Source organism: Panthera onca, chromosome A1 (assembly GCF_046562875.1).
Source record: "Panthera onca isolate mPanOnc1 chromosome A1, mPanOnc1 haplotype 2, whole genome shotgun sequence".
NCBI classification, from domain to species: domain Eukaryota; kingdom Metazoa; phylum Chordata; class Mammalia; order Carnivora; family Felidae; genus Panthera; species Panthera onca.
In genome coordinates this window covers 62,065,051-62,089,036 of record NC_138339.1, presented here as the reverse complement: position 1 = coordinate 62,089,036, position 23,986 = coordinate 62,065,051, and the positions used below count along the sequence as shown (strand labels likewise).

Below are 23,986 nucleotides of genomic sequence, written 5' to 3'. Positions count from 1 at the left end.
TGGAGTGGCTGGGGGAGCACAGAGGGGCCTGCGAGGCTAAGGCCCAAGCAGTGACTGTTGGGGCTTATTTAGGGAGCTGAGATGACAGGGCTGGAGTGTGGAATGTGAGGGCAGAGGTCACGTGGGCCTGTGGGCCAGGGTGGAGGAGTGTTGATTCTGTCCCAGGCACAGCCAGAATGAAACAGCTGGAGAGTAACTGGCTCTCCTGTCCCTTTTGAAAGATGGCTCTGGCTGCTGTATGAGTGTGGGCTGTAGAGGGGCAAGGTGGACTTAGGGTGACAGGGAGACCCCGTCCAGGACAGTTGGGTTGTAGGCTTGGGCTGGGGCAGTGACCGAGAAGAGGGAAGAAGTGGTCAGTTCAACATGCATTTTGGAGGCAACAGCACTGAGACTGGTGAGGCGGGGAGAGTGTGAGGCACAGCTGTCTGCTGTGAACCATTTCTGCACTTTGGAGGTGCTCAGGCCCCCTAACAGCCTTCCATGGGGAGACCCTATTCCCCCCATTTTGTAAATGACAAAACAGTGTTTTTTGGCAGGTAAGTACTTGCCCCGGTTCACTCAGGTGCGAAGGTAGAGCTGAGATTCTAACTAGACCCATGTGAAGATTCTACCGGGCTTCCACTGGACTGGAAGCTTCCTGGGGCTGCCAGGGAGAGGCTTAGCTCCCCCTGGAGCTCCCTTGGGGCCAGGCCTTTGCAGGGTAAATTCATGATTAGTTTGGAAAACATTTCTAGAATGTCAGACACATTGATACTTATAAAAAGCACAAGCATTCCAAAGCCAAATGGAAGCGGTTTTGTATGCTCTGGGGTACTTCCCCCTCTAGGGACCACAGAGATGAAATGCTGCCTTTTCATTAGTGGTGTTTCTGCATGAATACACATACATGTGTACACACACACACACACACACACACACAGAGTCGTCCTCATCATGTGGGCTGGGGAAGCTCAGGCAGGGGGTGGGAGGATGGTTGCTTTTGGAGGATGACACCACCTTCCATTTTCACAGTCACCTGGGAGGCAACCTGTCTCCTAAGTGTCAGACCTCACTGGCTGAGTTTCCTTTCCATCATCTCCGGTTTGGGCTTCTGGGTTGACATTCTAGATCCACCATACCCCATCTAGAATGGATGCCCTCTGGCCCTGGCCGGCTGTGTGCTGCTCAGGTTTGAAAGGTGAGCCTTCGCAGAGGTTGAGAAGCTTTTCTTATTTGCCTGTCATGGTCCAGAGGGCTGAGTGTTCCCAATATCGAATACCACCCCCCCCCCCCCAAGCCTTGCTCTGCAGGGGTGCGGAAGGCTCTCGTTGTTTCCTGGCTGGCAGTCCCCGCCTCCTTCCCCTCCCCTCTTGTCCCTGTAATACCTGGATTCGAGGATTTCCAGAGGATTGGGTCACACACAGGCTTTTGAACCATGTGATCAGATATTCACTCTCCCAGTTTGAGGCTTCTAGGTCAGAGTTTTTCCTGTTTTTCCCTAAGATTGCCAGTGCCAATGCCCGCCTTCTTAAGAATCAGCCTGTCTCTTGTCCTGCCTTCCCTTGTGAGAACTCAGGTGGGGCAGGGAGGTAATGTTAGAACCTGGCTGCCCACCTTCTTTTGTATGCCTTTGCTCTTTGGTCAGGTGTTCTCTGAGTCAGTTTCTCTGGAGTCAGGATTTCTATTTCTTCATTAACACTCTCAACCCTATCACTGCCCCAAGAGCAGAGGCTCCGATGGAAGCTTCCTTATGTGGCTGTTTTGCCTCTTCTTTCTCATGCTCACTCCAGCAGCTCCCACTTAGTTTGTTAGTAACAAACTTACCACGTTTTACCTCTTAGTTACCATGTTGGCATTATCTGCGGTAGACATTATCTGCACATTTTACAGATGACGGAACAGGGGCCTAGAGTTTGAGTGACTGACTGAAGGCGCCCAGCAGAAAGTCAGCAGAGCTATGATTCAAACAAGGTCCCTCCTGAGGGGCCACCAGGGAGTCCTGATTCATAGTCAGGAGGTCCAAGTTCCTTCTGCATCATTTTCTTTTTTCTTTTATTATTTTTTAAATGTTTATTTATTTTTGAGAGAGAGACAGACCACAAGTGGGAGAGGGCAGAGACAGAGGGAGACACAGAATCTAAAGCAGGATCCAGGCTCTGAGCTGTCAGCACAGAGCCTGACGCAGGGCTCGAACCCACAAACTGTGAGATCATGACCTGAGCCGAAGTCAGAAGCTTAACTGACTGAGCCACTCAGGAGCCCCATCATTTTCTTTTCTGATAACATAAATGATATATACCAGTCTTTAATGGATTTGTCCAGAAACACAATTAACGCTTTGAAGTTTATCCTGCAATTATTTTTTTCTGTGAATAAACACATGTACACATCACCAATAATGTGATATAAAATTAAGGTCTATTATGTGATTTAGGTCAGGTTTTTATTGTATTATATTTTGAATAGGTAATATCATGGTTCAAAATTCAAAAAAAACAACAAAAAAGGAGAGGGGTAAACTGTGAAAAATCTCCCTCCCTTTTCTGCCAGCAACCAGTTCCCCTATCTGTGTTAATATTTTATGTAAAACTTGATTTTTTTTATGGTTGTATATACAAAATTAACATCATATGGATACCAGATGCATGCATTTTAATTTATTTAATTAGACATAGATAATGGACATTTAAGTCATTTCAAATTTTGTGCTATTCTAAATAATTTTGTTATGGATATCCTTATTCAGTTGTGCTGTGCATCTATAAATATTTCTTTAGAATTAATATCTAGAAATGGAAATACTATGTTAAAAGGCATGAACTTATTACCAAACTGTCTGCCAGAAATGTACCAATTTATACTTATGAGCAGGTTGTGAAAGTATCAACTTCCCCTATAGTCTAGCCTTTTTAATGAAAACAGAATTTTTAATTTGCATTTCATATCCATATTAGGTAAATTTAAATTTTTTTGTTTTTGTTTTTTGGTTCATGTCTACTTATGTTTTGTGTCCCTTTTTAAATTAAAAAACATTTTTTTAAATGTCTATCCATTTTTGAGAGGGGAGGGTGGGGGGAGGGACAGAGAGAGAGAGAGAGAGAGAGAGGAGACCAGAATCCAAAGCAGGCTCCAGGCTCCGAGCTGTCAGCACAGAGCCTGACGCAGGGCTCAAACCCACGAACCACGAGATCATGACCTGAGCCAAAGTTGGGTGTTCAACCGATTGAGCCACCCAGGCGCCCCTTGTGTGCCTTTTTAAAAGTAGGCTGCTCCTGTTTTTCTTATTGATTTGTAAGGACTCTTTATATGTTAAGATTATTAATGTTCTGTCTGTCAATAAATGTCAAATTAAGCCTGAGTTCTAGTCCTGCCTCTGCCCCCAGACTTCTGTGATGCCGTTCCACACTCCAGCCTTCAGTGTCTCTGGCTATGAATTATGTGCCCTCTGAGGCGGGCCACTTTCTGACTGACATGTCCGCATCCTTTAACCCTTCAGGCGCCAGGAGCTCCGAGAGCTTCGGCTGCTCCAGAAAGAAGAACACCGGAACCAGACCCAGCTGAGCAGCAAGCATGAGCTGCAGCTGGAGCAGATGCATAAGCGTTTTGAACAAGAAATCAACGTGAGTGTGAGGACAGATGGGTCCCTGGAGGGCTTCTTGCCTCCATGTTTTCTTTAGGGGCAGGAGAGAGCCCGGTTCCTTTGGTTTCTTGGTCTCCTGGGCCACTGACTCATAAACACAGGATCTCATGAAGGTCACAGAGCTCCTCTGAGTCACAGAGGAGGACCTCTAGAGGGAGACCGACCTTTGCCGAGCACCACGCAAGAACTCTGCAAGGCAGATGGTCTGGCCTCCCTTTTGTACAGAGGCAGCAGAGACTCCGGTTAAATGACTCGCCCCGGGTCGTACGGCAGAGAGGTGCAGAGCTGGGATTCGGGCCCCGGTCTGAAGATAAACTCTGGGCTCTCCCCATCTTGCATCCCATCTTCCTCCCAGGTATAAAGAGGCTTTGCTCAGTTTCTCCTTCTGCTCCTTCCAGGCCAAGAAGAAGTTCTTTGACACGGAGCTGGAGAACCTGGAACGCCAGCAGAAGCAGCAGGTGGAGAAGATGGAGCAGGACCATGCCGTGCGCCGCCGGGAGGAGGCCAGGCGGATCCGCCTGGAGCAGGATCGGGACTATGCCAAGTTCCAGGAGCAGCTCAAACTGATGAAGAAGGAGGTGAATATGTGCCGGGCGGAGGCCAGGGGCTCTAGGACGCAAGTGATCGAAACCCCAGCTCAGTCCCGCTTCAGCAACAGAGGAGAGGAGATTCTGGGGAGCTCATGTATCTGAAAAGCTCACGTCCATGTGTCGGGATTCATGTACTCCAGCTGCGTCACAAGGAGCTACTTCTCTGTCATTTGGGCTCTCCTTTCCTGTGTTGACTTGGCTCCCAGGCAGCTTCCTGTATGTAGTCCCAGCTCAGCAACCCCAGCTGAAAGAGAGTAGGGGAGGAGGAAGGGCTGGCAGCCCAGGGGGATCTGAGATGCTTTCACCAGAGCAGGGGAACAGGTGCCGGGTGGCAAACACAATATGTCTTCTGTGCCCTGCCCTCTCTTCTCCCAAAACAACAGTCCCCTAGTTGGGACCCATGTGGCTCTTCTCTTTTCTCTCCCAGCTGAAGAGGTGGGGGGGGGGGCGGTAGGTGACAAAGAGGTAGATGGTCCCGAGACAAGGGGAGGGAGGTGAGTCTCCTAGCCTGCCCTGGGGAAGGGCATCTGGGTCCCAAATAACAGCTCACACCTCCCTCTGTGGAGCCTGGGACATACTTACTAGGCCATTCCCAGTCTTCAGACAAACAGCTTCTAAGGGTGGTCCGTGGTGCTGCAGGCTTCAGAGCCCAGCTCCCAGACTGCAGTCTATGGGGGTGACATTTGTATCCAAGGGGCCTCAGGCAGCTGCGGGGGCTGGGCTGGAGCTGGAGCACAAAACTTAAGCGGGGGTGCCAAAAACCTTGGTAATCAAGACAAATAATATTGTAGCGTAGTGTTTTAACATCAAAATTATTCCAGAAAAGTCATGGTGAACAGACTGTTGGCTATTTAAAGTCAGGATTCAACAGGGCCAGGTTTAGGGTAAGGCGGTGAGAATGAGTCCTACAAGTATAGGGTGGATCCTGTCTGTATTTACAATTTTGATATTATGTTCGTGGCGTGAATTTTGATTTTTAAATTTTTATTTATTTTTTAAAAAATCTTTATTTTTGAGAGAGAGTGAGAGCACATGCGCACACAGGGGAGAGACGATCCGAAGCCAGCTCTGCGTTGACAGTAGATAGCCCGATGCAGGGCTTGAACTCATGAACCGTGAGATCATGATCTGAGCCAAAGTCAGATATTTAACTAACTGAGCCACCCAGGAGCCCCTGAATTTTGATTTTTTTTTTTAAATGTAGTTTTATCTTCATTACTGAGATTTTTGGTATTCCTTTTTATGCCCGCAGTGAGTGCCTCACTGGCCTTACCCTGGTCCTGGCTCTCTTCTGGGGTACAGTGCTGACACTAAGCATACCCCCCAGCTCCAGGGCAAGTGCAGGGAGCACAGTCTTGGGAGTCAGGTCTGGTTCTGAGTCGTGGCTCTGGATCACTAACTATTGAGCTTTGGGCAAGTGATCTCCTATCAAAATGAGAGCTATTCAGCACCTGTTTTATTGACTGTCTACATGTATGGCCCTGTGCTAGGTGCTGGGGGTACTGAGCAGAATAGATAGGGACTCTACCCTCAAGAAGCTGTTAATTGCCATGGAATCCAGAAGTTTTTGGCCATTTCTGATATTCATTAAAAATTTTATTTTTGAGAGGGAGAGAGAGAACACAAGGGGGGAGGGAGGGGCAGAGGGGGGTGGAGAGAGAGAGAGAGAGAGAGCGAGCGAGCGAATGCTAAGTAGGCTCCATGCTCAGTATGGAGTCCAACATGGTGCTTGATCCCATGACCCTGGGATCATGACCTAAGCCAAAACCAAGAGTCAGACGCTTAACCAACTGAGCCATCCAGGCGCCCCTGCTGTGCATTTTCCATTCCAGTCTCTTTCTCCCCAAAACACAAATATTAGACCTTTGGTATTTTCCTGTAAGTCCCTAAACCCTTAGTTTTCATAATTTTTATTAGCCTTCAAATTCACGGGCTCTTCTGCCGCCTCCACTCCTCCCTGGGTCCATCCAGTGCTTTCTGTGTTTACTGTTAGATGCTGTATTGTTTGGTCCTAAGCTTTCTAATTGTCTCTGTTTTAGAGTTTGTATTTCTCTGTGGCAACATTCTCCCTCTCCATTAATCTCAAATATGTTTACCTTTACCTGACAGAGTGTGGTTATAATAGCTGCTTTATAGTTTTTGTCTGATAATTCCAGCGTCTGTGCCATCTTGGAATTGGTATGTGATGATTTTTTTTTCTTTGCAAATGGGTCACATTTCCTGATTCTTTGTACGTAGAGTAATTTTGGATCGTATCATTGACATTTTGAATGTTCTAGTCTGTGGACTCTGGGTCCTGTTACAGTCTGGAGAGTGTTGACATTTTTGTTTTAGCAGGCAGTTGATCTTGTTAGGTTCAGACCACAGGTTCTGTCCTGTCTTCTGTGGGTGGTGGCTCTGATCGTAGTAGAGTTTTCAAAGCCCCTGCTGTACTGCTTTGGGTCTGTCTTGCTCCTGCTCGGCACGGGTGAACTTGAGACATGCGTGGGGTCACGCACAGAATTAGGGTTTCCCTCCTGCTGTCTTCTCTCTGGGATTCTTCCCACACTCTCTGACCCGCACAGGCCCCTCTTCCTGGTTCTCTGGCCAGAAACATGAAGTTTCTTACAGAGTCTTAGTTACCTTTCCCATTGCACTGCTGTGCAGGTCTGAGAGTGGTGCAAAGCCAGGACAGCAAAAGGGGAGGAAAAAAAAAAAAAAAAAAAAACTAGGAAACTCGCTCCTGTGCTGGCCCCTCCTACAAGTTTTGACTCTTCTGATAGTCATCTGCTTTTGTTTACTTTCCAGAGTCCTCAGGTAGTTGTTTTTTGTATTTTATCCAGGGTTTTTCATTGTGATCGGCAGGACAGGGAGGCTGTTTTGGCTTACGCTGACCATGCCAGAAGAACTCCCCTGGAATGTTCTTTTGATCAGGACAGTATTTTTCCACCAGCTGCTCCTAAGAGCCTTCCATCAGTGAGTTTGGAGTGGTGTTTCAGGCACCTGTAGAGGTGTGGGTTCCTCAGAACTGTCTGAGGAACTCTGGGTGCCTTGGAGAGAAATGTCATGAATCTCTTCTCCCTCTTCTGTTATAAAAGACAGAAACTGGGGGCACCTGGCTGGCTCATTCAGTAGAGTGTGCAGCTCTTGATCTCAGGGTTGTGAGATAGAACCCCACATTTGGTGTAGAGATTACTTACCAAAAACAAAACAAAACAAAAAAAAAAGAAACCCATTTCCAGCTGGCTTGAGAACACTTACTGGCCCTGATCGGGAGGGCAGAAGTATCACCAGGAACCCTTCTTTTTCATGTTTTGGCATTGCTTCCCTGCATCCATCTTTGTCTCTGGCGGGCCCTTCCAGGGTGGCCCACCATGGCCTACACCCTAGTTTAGCAACCCCGGAGGACAGAGATCTGCTTTCCTCGATAGTTCCAGCACACATCCTAAAGCTCTCACTGGCCCAGCAAGGTGTCTGAACCAATCCCTGAGGCCAGGGCATGGAACATGTTGACCGACAGCCTGCATCATATGTGTGCCTGGCCTAGAGCCAGATGGAGGTGGCCGGGGCGGGGTGGGGGGGGCGGTAATCAGCACCACCTGAACTTCAGGAACGGAGATGTCACCCTTGAGGGGTGAGAAATATCTTAGATCATTATAAGGGTTTAACAGATTGACAGTTTGTGGGATTAATATTTCTTGGGGGTGGGTGATTAGGAAGAAAATGTCTACAGAGGTTTCTGGGGGCACAGTATGAAGAAAGGTTGACAAAGTCTGCCCTCAAGGAAGGGGAGGTGATGCTCTCAGAAGGCCGCAGGATGTCAAGCAGCAAAAGCAGGACCTCTTCGCTCTGGGGGAGTCTGAAACCCAAGCCAGCAGCAGACAGGAGTAGGCCAGAGAGGACTACCTGTCAGGGGCTTGGTGGAGAGTGGGGTGGGGGGCCAGTGTCTAGAAAGCTGCGCCTCGCCTTTGGCCTCCCTGGCCCAGGAGTTCTGGTGTTGTAGTCTTTCTTCTAGGAAGTGTGAGGAGGGACGCTGACCCAGCCGCTGTCTTCTGTTTCTGGTACAGGTGAAGAACGAGGTGGAGAGGCTTCCGAGGCAGCAGCGGAAGGAGAGCATGAAGCAGAAAATGGAGGAGCACGCACAGAAGAAGCAGCTTCTCGTGAGTCCTTGCCCTCAGTCAGCGAGTCCCAGGTTGGAAGACCCGAGTGATGACCAGGTTCCTCCTCTGTCTCAAGTCCAGCCTATTTTGTTGGCACCTCCCTCATGCAGACTTCCTTGATTGCTCTGGCTCCAGGTAGAAGTGAGCTCCCTGTCTCTGGACACCCCAGCCCTTTACATCCGTGTCTTAGGATTGTTTGTAGGCCATGTCTCCTTGAATAACCCAGTACATCCACCTGCCCACTTGGCACCTTTTAGAATCTTAAGACAAACCCACGACCTCCCAGACCTGGTCCTGTTCTTGTATTCTGGGGGGGCACTGTCCTTCATCCTGCTGTCAGGCCAGAAACGTTGTTATTTCTGACTGTTCCTTTCCTTCCAACCCTTTATCACCTCCTGAAGCATGGATTTTGTTTTTTTGTTTTTAAGCTCCAAACTGTCTCTGGATCTGCTAACTTTGTCAATATCTCTGTGACTTCATAGCGATTGTCATCTTTTGCCTGGACTACTGCAGTAGCCTCCCAGCTAGTCTCCCTGCTTCCTCTCTTGCTCTCCTGCAATTTTCTCTCCCACCAGCCAGTGTAATCAACATGAACTCCAGATCTCATCATGTCACCCTCCCCCTATAGCCTTGTGTCCTGAAAACCTTCAGGGGCTCCCACTTTGTGTATAAGATAAGACCAGCCTCCTCATGTGCTTACAAGGCCCTGTCTGTCTGGCCCCTGCTAGCCTCTCCCCGCTCCACTCGATCCTCCCAGCCCCAGCCTCACTGGCCTTCTCCTTAGCCCTTGTCGGACCATGTGCTTGTTTTTCTCCCACTGGGGTGTCTGTACATTTTGCTGCCTCTGCCCCCAAATGTATAGAAAATTAGAGTCTACACTTAAAATGCTTTTGTATATTACCCAGTTTAGCATTCATGGCTTATCAGGGTAGGTGCTATTTGTTTTTCCCTTTACAGAGAAAGAAAGCAAGGCTTAGAGAGGTGACTTTGTAGAGTTAATGGTATGGGGCAAGGCTTGAAACTCAGTCTGACTCCAGACTTCATGTTCTCTCCAGGACACCATCATACTTTCCTACAACCTGTCCTTTGGTGCTGTGATCAGAAAAAAAAATGCAGGGCTGGGGAGGGTGGGGGAGATAGGCCCCGACCCCACACAGGGAGAGCATATTGGACCTTTAAGGGGGCCATTCTCGCAAGGGCATCAAGAGCCTCAAAAATGTACACATTATTGGCCTGGGTTTTTTTGCTTCTAGAGACTAATCCTAAGGATTAATCATCACAGAAGTTCACAAATATTTAGCTACCAGAGTATGAAGACATACTCCCATCTAAAATAGAGACAACTTGGGGCACCCGGGGGGGCTCTGTCAGTTAAGCATCCAACTCTTGATTTTGGCTCAGGTCACGATCTCACAATTCATGAGTTTGAGCACCACATCAGGGTCTGTGTGGCCAGCACAGAGCCTAATTGGGATTCCTCTCTCACTCTCTTCTCTGCCTCTTCCTCTCTCTCTCTCTCTCTCTCTCTCTCTGCAAATAAATACATAAACATAAAAAAAAAAAAATAGAGACAACTTGGAAACAAATGATTAGGTATTGGGTGAATAAGGTTAGGGTATACCTACCTGTGCCATGGAATGTTTTCAGCCATCAAAACTCATTTGATAGAAGATTACATTATCACTAAAGGTATTTTTAATTTTTAAAAATTATACTAAGATAAGGCATAACGAATTTAGCACCTTAACCGTTTTTAAGCATACAGTTCAGTAGTATTAGGTACATTCACACTGTTGTGCAAACCATCACCACTGTCCGTGTCCAGAACAGTTTATCTTGCAAAACTGAAACTCTACCCATTAGATAATAACACCCCATGCCCTTCCCCCAGTCCCTGGCAACCACTATTCTACTCTCTGCCTCCACAAATCTGACTTCCTGTAAGTGGGATCATATGGTATTTGTCCTTTTGTGTCTGATTTACTTGACATGTCTTTGAGATTCATCCATGTTGTGGCATATGTGGGAATTTTCAGGGCGGAGTAAGATTCCATTGTGCATATATGCCACATTTTGTTTATCCACTCCTCTGTCTGTAGGCACTTGAGTGTTTTCATCCCGTGGCTGTTGTGAATAATGCTGTTATGAACATGGGTGTACAAATCTCTAAGTCCTTTTAAATAATTTGTGAAATACAGATGCAAACATGTTTGTATAGATACACCAAAACCAGCTGCTGCTCCTGGGTGATAGGATTAGTGGGGATTTCTAGTTTCTGCTTACGTGTTCCCTAAAATTTTTAAATTTTAATTTTTTAAATCTGACTATGGAAAATTAAAAACATAGGCAGAAATAGGTATATTAGGAACCCCCACATACCTGTCACCTGTTACCTGGTCTCAGTAATTAGGAGCTCATGTCTACTCACTCCCCCACCCTTCAGGGTTATTTCGAATCACATCCCACGTATCATATCCTTTCACCTGTCAGTGTCTTAGTATGCATCTGTAAAAGAACCCACAATACTATAAAGTCACCTAAGAATTTAAATATTTATCGGTAACTGCTTCATGACATCCCATTTGCAGTTGAGTCATTAGTTACATTTCCATTTGTCTCATGAATGTTTTTTTTTTTTAATCTGTTGTTTGAATCAGGGTCCATATGAAGCGCATATGCCACAGTTGGTGGACGTGTCTCTAAGTCTCAGGTTTCCCCTGCATATGTTTTCTTTGCCGATCACGACGACTCCTCTGTAGTAAAAGTAGACGTTGAGGTGCCGGAACCGGTGCTAAAGGTCTGTCCTCCTCTCTCCCGCCCAGGACCGGGACTTCCTGGCCAAGCAGAAGGAGGACCTGGAACTGGCGATGAAGAAGATCACTGCGGACAACAGGCGGGAGATCTGTGACAAGGAGCGCGAGTGTCTCACCAGGAAGCAGGAACTCCTTCGAGGTGGCTGCCAGAGAGTGGGCTGTGCTAGGAACTGCTAGGTTCTTCTCCATCCTAAAACCGAACAGCATCCTTCAGGGCAACACATGGGGAAAGCCTCCACTGCAGTCAGGACTGAGGCACAGAGCCGACATTATTTGACCTCTTTCCTGAGGTTGAGGAAGGAAGAAAGCCAGCAAGCCACGTAGAGTGGGTAGAAACTACAGGGTGGTGGGGAAAGTATCGTGCCCCTTATGACGTCCATCACATGTGGAGTGACGGCTGTGCCAGGCTGTGTGCCAGTTTTCATGGCTCTCTCTCCTTGCATCTTCACCTTAACCTGACAAGTCGTCTTTGTAGACGAGGAAACAAAGGCTTGCCGGAGCCACTGTGCTTGGGCCGGGGTTGCTCGGCTAATGCGTGGTAGAATGAGCCTTGAACGTGGATCTCCTCTTGAAGCCGAGTTCCTGACTGCTCTGGTGTGCTGGTGCTCTGACGGGTTTGTGGGCTGGCAAGTCCTTCGAGCCCAAGACCTTCCAGAGACACTAGTGCGGGCCACTCCCGGAGGGAGGAGGGCAGAGGAACTCTAGGGTACAGAGAGAGGGCTTCTGTATCTGGATGGGGTCACTAGAGGGGAGGTTCTGGGGTAGAGTTCTGAAGGGCAGCAGGGCTTAGGGTCTTTCTTTAGCCCCTTAGGTTTATCTTCTCTATGCCTAGCGGATGTTGGGTGCAGTTTTGTGTGGCGTGCCAAGCAGGTGGGCTCTGAATGGCCAAAATTCTGCTGTTTGAGCTACACTTGAAACAGTTGGATGGGAGAAGTTCAGAGTTTGGCACCCGTGGGCTTCTGAGAGTCGACAGTCCAGCCTGCGGTAAAGATGTAAACAACATAGGGCCGGTGTACAGGTGCCGTCTCTGGCTTACTTACACAGCAGGTGCTGCGGCCAGGGCTGTGATGGCCGGTGCAGGCAAGCCTTGTAAACCCCTCAGTACTTGGTGTGGGGCAGCAAAACGGGGTCCTTGATGTTCTGACATTCTGAAGAGCCACCGCGGTTTCAGGAAAGCCCTCATTTTCTTTTTTGGTCCCATGATGCCAGTAGGAACCACCCTCCTTGTGGGACAGCGCTTCCGACTTTGATAGGAAGCCAAATCACTGTTCTGATGTACTGTGTGGGTAGTTACCAGTTTTCATAGATCAGGAACGCAATGAAATGAAATGAACATTCGTGTGGGTTGAGCACCACCCGCTCCGTGTCTTACAGGGCATGAAGTCTTCATCTGACGCCAGCTCCGTGCCTGTGGCTGAGCAGAAGGTCAATTAATAGACTTCCAGTGATAAAATGCCGGATGCTGTGTCTTAATAATAATGTATACATAAGGGATGTACAGTGGCCAAGGAGGGTCTCGTCCATTCTTCAAAGGAGTAAATAGTGACAGGAGGCTGTTCCTGTCTTCTTCATGGGGTTTCGTGAGCCCTTCCCACTGGCCCATTAGGAAGGCAGCAGTGCACTGTGAGCTGAACATAATGGTCTCCCAAGACCATTTCTGCCTCCATGGAATGGTTGCACACGTTTGGTAGAGGTGGAAGTGGAGGCCTGGAGAGGATTTGTTACCCGTCCCAAACCCCAGTGAAAGATCTGGGTTCTAGTCTCAGTCTCTGGTTTCTCTGGTTCCTGGCTCCATTCGCTTCCCAGTGTACCAGGCTCCTGGGAGCTAACATCTGATGCAGGAGAGGGCAGGGCAGCGCTCAGTGGCACTCTAGCCATTAGCATCTCACCAGGCCTCATGTCGTCCACAGACCGGGAGGCAGCCCTGTGGGAAATGGAGGAGCATCACCTACAGGAGAGGCACCAGCTGGTGAAGCAGCAGCTCAAAGACCAGTACTTCCTCCAGAGGCATGAGCTGGTGCGCAAGCACGAGAAGGTGAGGTCCCAACTTGGGCGGGGCATGGGGCTGCCACCAGAAGCTCTGGGAGGGCCAAGTGGGGCACCACTTGGGTACCATCTGTGCTCCCAAGAGGAGGCAGGCGTTGGTCATGATAAGGCCCTGGGAGGTTCTGTGAGATGTCCTTCCTCCAATGAAAGGGCCAGGAATGGGGGAAGCCCTGCAGGGAAGCAGATGGCAGCTCCCTCACTCACTTAGACACCTTAGTGGGTGCCTTTCACTTTTTTCCTCTTCTCCGTGACCTTTCCATTTTCCCCTAATCTCTCTCTTTTGCGTGCATTCCCTCGGAATACTTTTAAGTCTCAACTTAATCACCACCTCTGCCAGGAAGCCTTCCTTACCTCCCTCAGACCAGGCAAGGGCCCCTGCTCTGTGTGGCCAGAGCACTCTTACTTCTATGTAATTGTCTTGATTTGGTCCCCTTAGTGGGAGCAGGGACAAACTGAGATCTGGATGCACAATTAGTGGATAATTACAATTCCTAATCTAAATGCAATGATGGACAAACAGCTTTGGGCTGTGGCAGCTCTGAATAAGGGTGCTCAACCTGGCTTGGAAGTCAGGGGAGGCTCCCTGGAGGAGGTGATACCCATGCCAAGTTTTGAAATACAAATAGGTGTTAGGTGAAGGAAAAATTTATCATGACTTTTAAAAGTATGAATTGACATCTGCCATCAGTAGTGTACGTCTTGCTTTGAGGTATTAGCTTTAATGACATGCCAACCATCGATTAGATGCGAAGGTATTTAGAAGGTAAAAATCCAAAGCGTTACTAACAAAAAGTAACATTTTCTGTTCTCACTTAAAAAATTAACAGTAGAGGTAAAATGATGCCAGACTTGCTCTGCTGAGCATTCAGGGCCACGTGTGTCCTGGGCTCCCGAGCGGAGGGTGGCAGCCTTTGGCCTCTGATCACACCCCCGGCCCAGAGCACACCTGACCTCAGCCCCGGCTGGCTGTGCCCCCAGGAGCGGGAGCAAATGCAACGCTACAACCAGCGCATGGTGGAGCAGCTGAAGGTGCGGCAGCAGCAGGAGAAAGCACGGCTGCCCAAGATTCAGAGGAGCGAGGGCAAGACGCGCATGGCCATGTACAAGAAGAGCCTCCACATCAATGGCGCGGGCAGCGCCTCTGAGCAGCGCGAGAAGATCAAGCAGGTGGGGGCTCTGTGCGTGTACCGCAGTGGGGACAGATGCCGGTTTGGTGGGGCCGAAATACAGGCTGCAGTACGGGGTCTTGGAAGGGGGGTGTCGGTCACAGCCTGGAAGCCTCACAAGCCCCACGGCGAATGTCCCTCCGGCGGACAGAGGGGGAGGCTTGGTGTTGCTTTCTCATGCACGGTTCCCTTTCACACTGTGGTGCTTCGATCCTGCGGCTTCCTCTGCTGGTAAGCCCCTTCTTCTCATCCACCAAGACCCCACTTGCGTATCACCCATTCGTCTTGGGGACGTGGCGCTGGTGGCCCTGGGCTCCCGTGATTCCTGTGTGGTAATGCACGTTGTCTTAGCACGTGGCACAGCACAACATTGTGTCCCCACCAGCCTGGGTCTCCGCTCAGGAAGAGAGCATGGCCTGAATGGTGTAGGGCACTCTGACGGGGCTTTCTGGAATGGGGTAGGGGTGGGGCCCCCCCAGACTCCCCCCGACCCCCCCCTCACCACCAGCCAGGCCTGTGACCCTCTGAGGCACCCACCCTCCCTCTGTTCCAGTTCTCCCAGCAAGAGGAGAAAAGGCAGAAGTCGGAGCGGCTACAGCAGCAGCAAAAACATGAGAACCAGATGCGGGACATGGTGGCACAGTGTGACAGCAACATGAGCGAGCTGCAGCAGCTGCAGGTACAGGCCTCCCCGCCCCCCTTCTCGCATCGCCTCTGTTCCCGGGACCACAGACTCTACGGTAGGGAAGGACTCTCGTCAGACAAGCCCGGGCTAAAACGGTTCAATCCTGCCGTGTCATGCTGGCCAGATCCATCATCTTCCAAGCCATAGTTCCTGCATCCGTCAAATGGGGATGGGGTGGGGGTGAGCATTACTGTTTGGTAGGACTGAGCTGAAAGTGCCGCGCCTGGGGCCTGGCAGTGGCCTGTGCTGGGCTTCTGGTTCATCACTGTGTCTTGGGACAAGGTGTCCAAGTTACTCCAATACCAAAACCGGACATTACAAGTAAGGAAGATGGCAAACAACGCCTCAACGAGATATTATTAGCAAATCGACTTCAACAATGTATAGAAAGAATTATACACCATGACCAAGTAGGCTCAACATTCAAAAATCAGTGCAATCCGCAACATAACAGGCTAAAGAAAAATCACATGATCACAGCAACAGACGCAGAAAAAGCATTTGACAAAACCCAGCACTCATTCACAACACTCTCAGTAAAAACAGGAGTAGAGAGGAACTTCCCTAACTTGATAAAACCTACAGCTGATATCATCCTTAACGGTGAGAAGCGCAAAGCTTTCCCACTGAGATCAGGGAAGGCTGTCTTAGGTGTTGCCAGCCTCTTGGTGACCCCCTTCCCTCGGGAGATCCTGGCCTCTTCCAGTTTCCTGACTCCTGAGCTTGTCCCTGCCTGAAGGGCGCCACCCCAGGAGCCGGTACTTGGAGCCTCCTTGCAGCCGAGCAAGGCATTGTCATGCCTGAGGGATGGGCAGACTCAAACCCCTGTGACTTCAGGAAATTGCTCAGGCTTTTGCACCCATTTGGCAATTTCTGGAGACGCAAGGAGGCGTGGAGGAAACGTGACAGGCATTGAAGCCTGTCAGGTAGGGACTCTGTCATTTGTCACTGTAAATTTTAGCCAACTCCCTCAGCTTCTGCATCTGCTCACGGGGTGACTGGGAGGATTAACTGAGAGAACCCACAGAAAGTGCCAGGAGCCCAGCTTCTGGCAGGTCAAAGGTATTCCGTGCTGTAGTATTATTTCTAACTAAACAGATTTCTAAACTCTCGGGAGCCTTGAGTTGAAATCCAAAATGAAAATCCCCCCAAGGTGTCCCACTCTTCCAACCCCAAACGATTGAGGTATCTGGAGGGAGACCCTTTCCTCTTGCTTTATAAATGCCTTATAAACCACAAGATTGATTCTCTGTGAGGATCAACAGGGACTTATCACTTCTGCCTTGCGAGAAATTCCAGGTAAATTTTGTGAGGCGGATGACTTACCTCAGAGAATAATAAAGTTGGGAGTGTCTCTGTCAGGTCCATGTCCTCATCTTTACACAAATCTCTCCTGAGGAAATGATACATAATACAGAAAATTACATATATAATTTATATAAATATTTATACATACAGATTATCTGAGCTCTGACTGCCATAACAAAATACCAGTCTGGCGGCTTAAACAACAGTTTCGTTTCTCGTAATTTTGGAACCTGGAAATCTAAAATCAGGTTGTCGTTGTGGTTGGGTTCTGGCTCGCGCAGAGCCCTCTTCAGATCCTCTGTCCCCTTCCCTTTCTGCCCCATTCATGCTCTCTCTCAAAAATGAATAAACATTAAAAAAGAAATAAATGTAATTATCTCCTAAAGGTCCCACCTCCAAATACCACCACATTGGGGGTTAGGGCTTCAACATATGAACCTTGGGGAGACACAATTCAGTCCATAGCACAAATGGTTAATACAATGCTATTTAACATAGTGAAAATTAAAAGCAACCTAAGTGACCAAAAATGGAGGAATATTTAAGTAGATTTGATGAATCTATGCTGTGGGATACTCTGTAGGCATTAAAATTTTCATTAAAAACAATGAAAAATGTTAATTCTTTAGAAGTTAATTAATGTTTACATTATAATGTTAAGGGTGGTGGGAAAGCAGGTTTCAGAATTGTATATAGAGGGTGAGCTAAACAACATTTAGGACAGAGGCTGCCAGAAAATCACATTTTTGCAGTGGCTGCCTCTAGTGGTGGGATTAGGACACATTTTTATTTATTATTAATAGTTTTACTGTTTTGTTAAAATGACATATATGTTCATGTTGAAAAATTCAAACAATGCAAAATAGCACAAAGAAGCAAAGTGCAAATTACTGCAGATCCCACTACACAATAAGAACTATTAACATGAATATTCTGAAATGTTCCTCCGAGCATCTCTTGGTATGTATTTATATGCATAGAGTTTCCTATAAATTACAACCAAAGAGAAGAAATAATAATAATTCTGGTGCCGTCACTGGCTACAGCATGAGGTATGTTTCAGCCTTCTGCACCTCTGCCTTCTAAGTTTTCTTACCTGTTCTGCCTGGAATTTGTTCCAGAATGAAAAGTGTCACCTCCTGGTAGAACATGAAACCCAGAAGCTGAAGGCCCTAGATGAGAGCCATAATCAGAACCTGAAGGAATGGCGGGACAAGCTTCGGCCACGCAAAAAGGTAACCACGTCTGGGCTCGTGGGCTCAATAGTAGGCTTTTCTCCATGTTGAGCCACAGGCGTCTGCCTAGGATGTGAATATAGATAAGATACAGATTTACTTTAGGAAGTTGGTTCATATGATTGTGGAGGGCTAGTAAGTCTGAAGTCTGCAGGGCAGGTTGTAGGCTGGAGATCCAGGAAAGAGTTGATGTTGCAGTTTTGAGGCCCACCCGTGTTAGGGAGGGTAATCTGCTTTACTCAAAGTCTACTGAGTTAAATTTTAATCACATCTAAAAATTCCTTCACAGTGACATCTTGATGGGTGTTTGACCAAACAACTGGGTACCGTGTCTTGCCAGGTTGACACATAAAATTAACCATCACAGGGCCTCAGTGTGGTCATTTGTAAAGTGGAGATGTGAATATTGTACCGTGTGATGCAAAAAAGTCATCAGCCTGTAGTACAGACCAAGGACATACTCATTTCCTTCCGCCCCTAAGCTCTCTGAGGAGAGAGCTGCCTTAATTACCCTTGATCACATGTCTTGAAACCCTGAGGTTTGTTCTGCCATCATACATCAGCTCTGCTCGCTTTCACTGTGGTCTGGACAAGAGGCAGCTGCCCACCTCAGCTAAGTAATGGCCTTGGAAGTCCTTGAATTGAGGCTTCCCTAACCTGTGCTAATGGAGCTTTATGGCTGGCAGCTGGCCAGGGTCCTGGACCTTCCTGGCAGCGGGCCCATGTTCGTCATTTTCTGTAATCATGGCCTGTTGGGCCTTTTGATACTCGACACTCAAATCAATAATGCTCCTGCTGACATCGGTTGACTCTGGTATCAGGAAACAAACGTTCACCTGGTTCTCTTACCTGGTGGTTCTATACCCTTGGCACATCCTGAGAGTTTGAAGATGAATGGTCACGTTGCCTCTAGCAACTGCCTCCTATTTCAGGGGCACCTGGGTTTGGGGGAGGTACTGTGGTGTATGTCTGGGGAGCTGGCATTGGATTTTGCCTCTGGGGGCTGCTGTTTCGCAGAGTTCTTTGTAGAATTGTCTGTCATTAGCTACCTGGGTTACTCCTGGAACACTTAACCAGAGGTGATAGAAATGTTCTTTCACACTCGTGTTACAGTCAGTAATCTTGAGCTATACAGGGGAAGAGAGATGACTGTACACTGTGGAATATTTTTAGAAAACTTCAGACTTACTTCTTTCAAGTAAGTATAGAATATCTGGTAGCATCCATAAAGTGTTGCTTGGGTCACGACTGACACAGAATGTGGCCTCAGACCAGTCCTCCCTCCGCAACCTTTGCTTTTTAGGACTGTAAAATGTAGATAGAACATTTCTTCCCTTAAAGCATGTGTTAGTAAACTATTGTCCATGGGCAAATCTGGCCTACCATCTGTATTTGTAAATAAAATTTTATTGGAACACAGCCATGCTCATTCATTTACACATTGTCAGTGGCCGAGTTTGAAGTACAACGGCAGTTTGAGTAGTTGTGACAGAGACTTCACAGCCTGCAAAGCTGAAAATATTTATAATCTGGCCCTTTACAGAAAAAAGATTAGACTCCTGCCTTAGGTTATATACATGAATATATATGGTAGGTAGAAGAGAGTAGTGCTTAAGAGCACAGGTTTTGGATGAAGTCCTGGCTCCCCTATTACTAGCTATGAAACGCGGGGCAAGTTACTAAAGCTCTCTGTTCAAAAAGTGGTAGCCGTTATAATTAAATTGTTATTCTTTAGCAGAGGTCACAGACTGATTATCCATGGGCTGAAATTGGCGTACAGGCATTAGGTTTGGCCAACATATAGAAATTTCAAAATTTTTTGGAAGTTGCCAACCTTTAAGTACAGGCATACTTTGTTTTATGGCGCTTCACAGATAATTGCATTTTTTTTCTCCCAAGTTTGTGGCAGCCCATGGTGAGTAAATCTACCAGTGTCCTTTTTCCAACAGCATTTGCTCACTCCATGTCTCTGTGTGTCTCTTTTGATAATTCTTGCAATATTTTAAACCTTTTCATTTTGTTATGGTAATCTGTGATCAGTGATCTTTGATGTTACTGTCATAATTGTTTTGTGACCACAAAAGATGGTGAACTGACATCAGGCACAGCAACATTTTCCTAGCTATGTCTTCTAAGGCAAGGGAAGCAAAAGCAAAAATAAACTATTGAGGCTACTCCAAACTCCACAAAGTTTTTTGCATAACGAATGAAGGAAACTGTCAACAAGATGAAAAGGCAACCTACTGAATGGGAAAAAAATGTTTGCAAATGATGTATCCAATAGGGGGTTGATATCCAAAATACATAAGGAACTTAATACCAATAATCTGATTAAAAATGGACAGTTTTCCAAAGACCTATATTTGACCAACCATACATGAAGAGATGCTCAACATCACCAATCCTCAGGGAGCTACAAATCAAAACCACAGATATTACCTTATACCTATCAGAAGGGCTAGGTATCAAAAAGAGCAGAAATTAACAAGTGTTGGCAGGGATGCAGAGGAAAAAGAACTTTTGTGCACTGTTGGTGGGAATGTAAATCTGTGCAGCCACTATGGGAAACAGTATGGAGGGTCCTTAAAAAATTAAAAACAGAGGGGCGCCTGGGTGGCTCAGTCGATTGAGCGTCTGACTTTGACTCAGGTCATGATCTCGCGGTTCGTGGGTTCCAGCCCCATGTCAGGCTCTGTGCTGACAGCTCGGAGCCTGCTTCCAATCCTGTGTCTCCCTCTCTCTGCCCCTCCCCACTCATGCTCTGTTTCTCTCTCTGTCAAAAATAAATAAACTTTAAAATATATACATATTTTAAAAAATTAGAAATACCATATGATCCAGTAATTCCACTACTGGATATTTGGAAAACAAAACAAAAACTTTAATTTGAAAAGCTATATGCACTCCTGTTTACTGCAGCATTATATATAATGGCCAAGATAGGGAAGTAACCCAAGTGTCCATCACTAGATAGATGACTGCATATATAACACATACACACACACAATGGAGTATTAGTCCTAAAACAAGATTTTGCCATTTTGGACAACATGGATGGATCTAGAGGGTATTATGCTAAGTGAAATAAGCCAGACACAGAAAGACAAGTGCCATATGTTTCATTTATATGTGGAATCTAAACAAAGCAAACAAAAAGCAGGAACAAAACCCATGAATACAGAGAACTGATAGGAGGGGATGGGATAAAAATTACAGCGTTGGGAATATAGTCAACGGTAACAGCATTATATGGTGACAGATGGCAGCTACCCTTGTGAGCCCAGCATGGTGTACAGAGTTGTCACATCACTATGTTGTACACCTCACACTAATGTAACGTTGTGTGTCAACTATACTTCAACAGAAACAATAAAAATGCATTTTATGGGGAAAAAAGAAAGATGGTGAACTGTTGTGTATTCTGACTATTCCACTGACTGACCATTCCTCCGGCTCTCTTCCTTTCTGCTCAGGCCTCATTCCATGAGACACGGTATTAGTGAAATTAATGAGGCCAGTGAATAACCCTACAGTGGCCTCGAAGTGGTCAAGTGAGAGGAAGGGTTGCATGTCTCTCGCTTTAAATCAAAAGCTAGACATGATCAAGCTTAGTGAGGAAGGCACGCTGAGACTTGAGATACTGTCCTTTCCCACCAGGTACAGTCGAGTTGTGAATGCAAAGGAGAATTTTTTAATTAAAAGTACTACTTCAATGGATACGTGAATGATAAGAAAGCTAAACAGCCTTACTGCTGAAAGGGAGAAGATTTTTATCATCTAGGTAGAAGATCAAACCAGCCACGAATTCCCTTAAGCTAGGCCTAATCCAGAGCAAGGCCCTAACCTGTCTTCGGTGCTATGAAGGCTGAGGTGAGAAAGCTGCAGAATAAAAGTCTGAAGCTAGTAGAGGTTGGTTCATGAGGCTTAACGAAAGACGCCGTTTCCAGAACGTGAAAGTGCAAGGTGAAGCAGCTAGTGTTGACGTAGAAGCTGCAGCACGTTATCCAGGAGATGCAGCGAAGGGAATTCGTGAAGTTGGCTACACTAGACAACAGATTTTCAATATAGATGAAACAGCCTTATGTCAGGAGAAGACTTTAGAGCTGGAGAGGAACAGTCCATGCTGGGCTTCAGAGCTTCAAAGGACAGGCTGATTCTCTCTTGTCAGGGGCTAGTGCGGCTATTGACTTTAAGTGGAAGCCAGTGCTCATTTGCCATTCTGAAAATCATAGGGCCTTTTAGAATTATGCTCTATCCTGCCTGTGTTGTATAAATGGAACGGCAAAGCCTCGATGATAGCACATCTGTTTACGACATGGTTTACTGAGTATTTCAAACCCGCTGTTGATATCTTCTCATTGGCAGTGTGCCTGGTCACCCAACAGCTCTGATGGAGATGTACAACAAGATTATTATTTTTTTAAAAAAGATGAATGTTGTTTTCATGCTTGGTAACACAATATCTATTCTGCAGCCCGTGGTCAAGGAGTAGTTTTGACTTTCCAGTGTCATTATTTAAGAAATACAATTTCGTGAGGCTATAGCTGCCATAGGTAGTGATTCCTCTCATGGATCTGGGCAAAGTTAGCTAAAAACCTTCTGGAAAGGATTCACCATTCTAGATGCCATTCAGTACATTCGTGATTCATGGAAGAGGTCAAAATATCAACATGAACAGGGCTTTGGAGGAAGTGGGTGACTTTGAGGGGTTCAGGACTTCAGTGGAGACAGTAACTGTGATGTGGTGGAAATGGCAAGAGAGAAGTGGAGCCTGAAGACGTGGTGGGCTTGCTATCGTCTCGGGATAAAACTTGAACAGAGGAGGAACTGCTGATGATGGATGAGCAAAGAAAACGGTTTCTGGAGGTGACATCTACTCCTGGTGAAGACTGCTGAAATGCCAGGGAAGGATTTAGAATATCTCATGAAGTTAGTTGATAAGGCAGAGGCAGGGTTTGAGAGGACTGACTCAAGTTTTGGAAGAAGTTCTACTGTGGGTAAAATGCTGTCAAACAGCATCACAGGCTACAGAGAAATTGTGAAAGGAAGGGTCCATCAATGTGGCAAACTTCATCATTGTCTTATTTTAAGGAATTGTATGTGAACTATACCTCAGTAGTAAAAATTAAGAAATAACTACATTTACCCTGGTGAGCACAGCATAATGTACAAAACTGTCGTCACTATGTTGCACACCCAAAACATAACATTACATGTCAATAATAAAAAAATTGCCACAGCCACACCGTCAGCAGTCACCTCGTTCAGTCAGCAGCCATCAACACTGAGGCAAGACACTCCACGAGCAAAAACGTGATGAACTGCTGAAAGCTCAGATGACGTTTAGCACTTTTTAGCAATAAAGTATGTGCTAATTATGGTACATACATTTTTTTTAGACACGGCTATTGCACACTCAGACCACAGTGTACTATAAACATAACTTTTTATAAACAACTTTCATATGCATTAGGAAATCAGAAAATTCATTCGTGTATCATGATACTTACTTTATTGCAGTAGTCTCGTACCAAACCCACAGTATCTCCGAGGGAATGCCTGTGTAAGGGAATTTTTCATAAGAATCTGGGTTTCCAGTTTCTTTTGTGAATCCAGGAGCTCTGGCCACACTGGGCTCATTGTACCACGTGACAGACATCAGCTGGAGCTGAAAAGAAACCGCCGTCTTCAGACACAGTGTGTGCTCTTCACCTCACCGCAGTCCTCCTCACTCCCTATTGCCTCACACCCAGCTCTCTTTCTTCATTCAGTTCATCTGGCTGGCTCCCATAGGCACTGGATTTCGTAACATGTTACAAGAGCTCACAGTATCACTTTTATCTTGCTTATATATAATGTTTGCTTACCACAAACACTTTTAACACTAATATATCCGGGGGCACCTGAGTGGCTCAGTCAGTTAAACGTCCAACTTCATCTCGGGCCATGATCTCATGGCTCGTGAGTTTGAGCCCCATATTGGGCTCTCTGCTGTCAGCACAGAGCCTGCTTCAGATCCTCTGTCCCCACCTCTCTCTCCACCCCCCCTCCCCTGCTGCTTCTCTCTCTCTCTCTCAAAATAAAAATTAAAAAATGTATTTATTTTTTTTAAGATTAAAAAAATGTTTAACGTTTATTCATATTTTAAGAGACAGAGCAGAGCATAAGTGGGGGAGGGGCAGAGAGAGAGGGAGACACAGAATCTGAAACAGGCTCCAGGCTCTGAGCTGTCAGCACAGAGCCTGACGCGGGGCTCAAACTCACAGACCGTGAGATCATGACCTGAGCTGAAGTCGGATGCTCAACCCACTGAGCCACCCAGGCGCCCCTAAAAAACATAATTAAAAAAATGCTAATACATCTGGCAAAGGAGAACTTCAACCAA

General features: G+C 46.8%; 2 protein-coding genes across 7 annotated transcripts in view; one reads left to right on the top strand and one right to left on the bottom strand.

The window, feature by feature from the left end:
* STK10 (serine/threonine kinase 10) overlaps positions 1-23,986 on the top strand; it is a 117,356-nt gene that overhangs the window by 90,331 nt on the left and 3,039 nt on the right. Inside the window, exons 11-18 of the mRNA XM_060635024.3 lie at positions 3,476-3,599; positions 4,018-4,197; positions 8,256-8,348; positions 11,171-11,300; positions 13,072-13,196; positions 14,186-14,374; positions 14,927-15,052; positions 17,488-17,601. Coding sequence (XP_060491007.2) covers positions 3,476-3,599; positions 4,018-4,197; positions 8,256-8,348; positions 11,171-11,300; positions 13,072-13,196; positions 14,186-14,374; positions 14,927-15,052; positions 17,488-17,601 — 1,081 coding nt within the window. The remainder of the gene's footprint in view (positions 1-3,475; positions 3,600-4,017; positions 4,198-8,255; positions 8,349-11,170; positions 11,301-13,071; positions 13,197-14,185; positions 14,375-14,926; positions 15,053-17,487; positions 17,602-23,986) is intronic.
* Positions 3,996-23,986, bottom strand: part of LOC144616372 (uncharacterized) — a 70,578-nt gene continuing 50,587 nt past the window's right edge. For 4 of the 6 annotated variants that reach the window (XR_013555600.2, XR_013555601.1, XR_013555598.1 and 1 more), the window contains 4 exons: positions 23,112-23,269; positions 17,463-17,667; positions 16,385-16,451; positions 13,621-14,698 (listed from right to left, as the gene is read on the bottom strand). Coding sequence is in view for 2 of the 6 variants with exons in the window: in XM_078446838.1 (XP_078302964.1) it covers positions 17,556-17,667; positions 23,112-23,269 (270 nt within the window). In the remaining 4 variants the exon portion in view is untranslated. Of the gene's footprint in view, positions 4,454-4,791; positions 4,972-13,188; positions 13,378-13,620; positions 14,699-16,384; positions 16,452-17,462; positions 17,668-23,111; positions 23,270-23,986 lie in introns of those variants that run through there. The other 2 variants (XM_078446839.2, XR_013555602.2) reach the window with 2 other exon arrangements.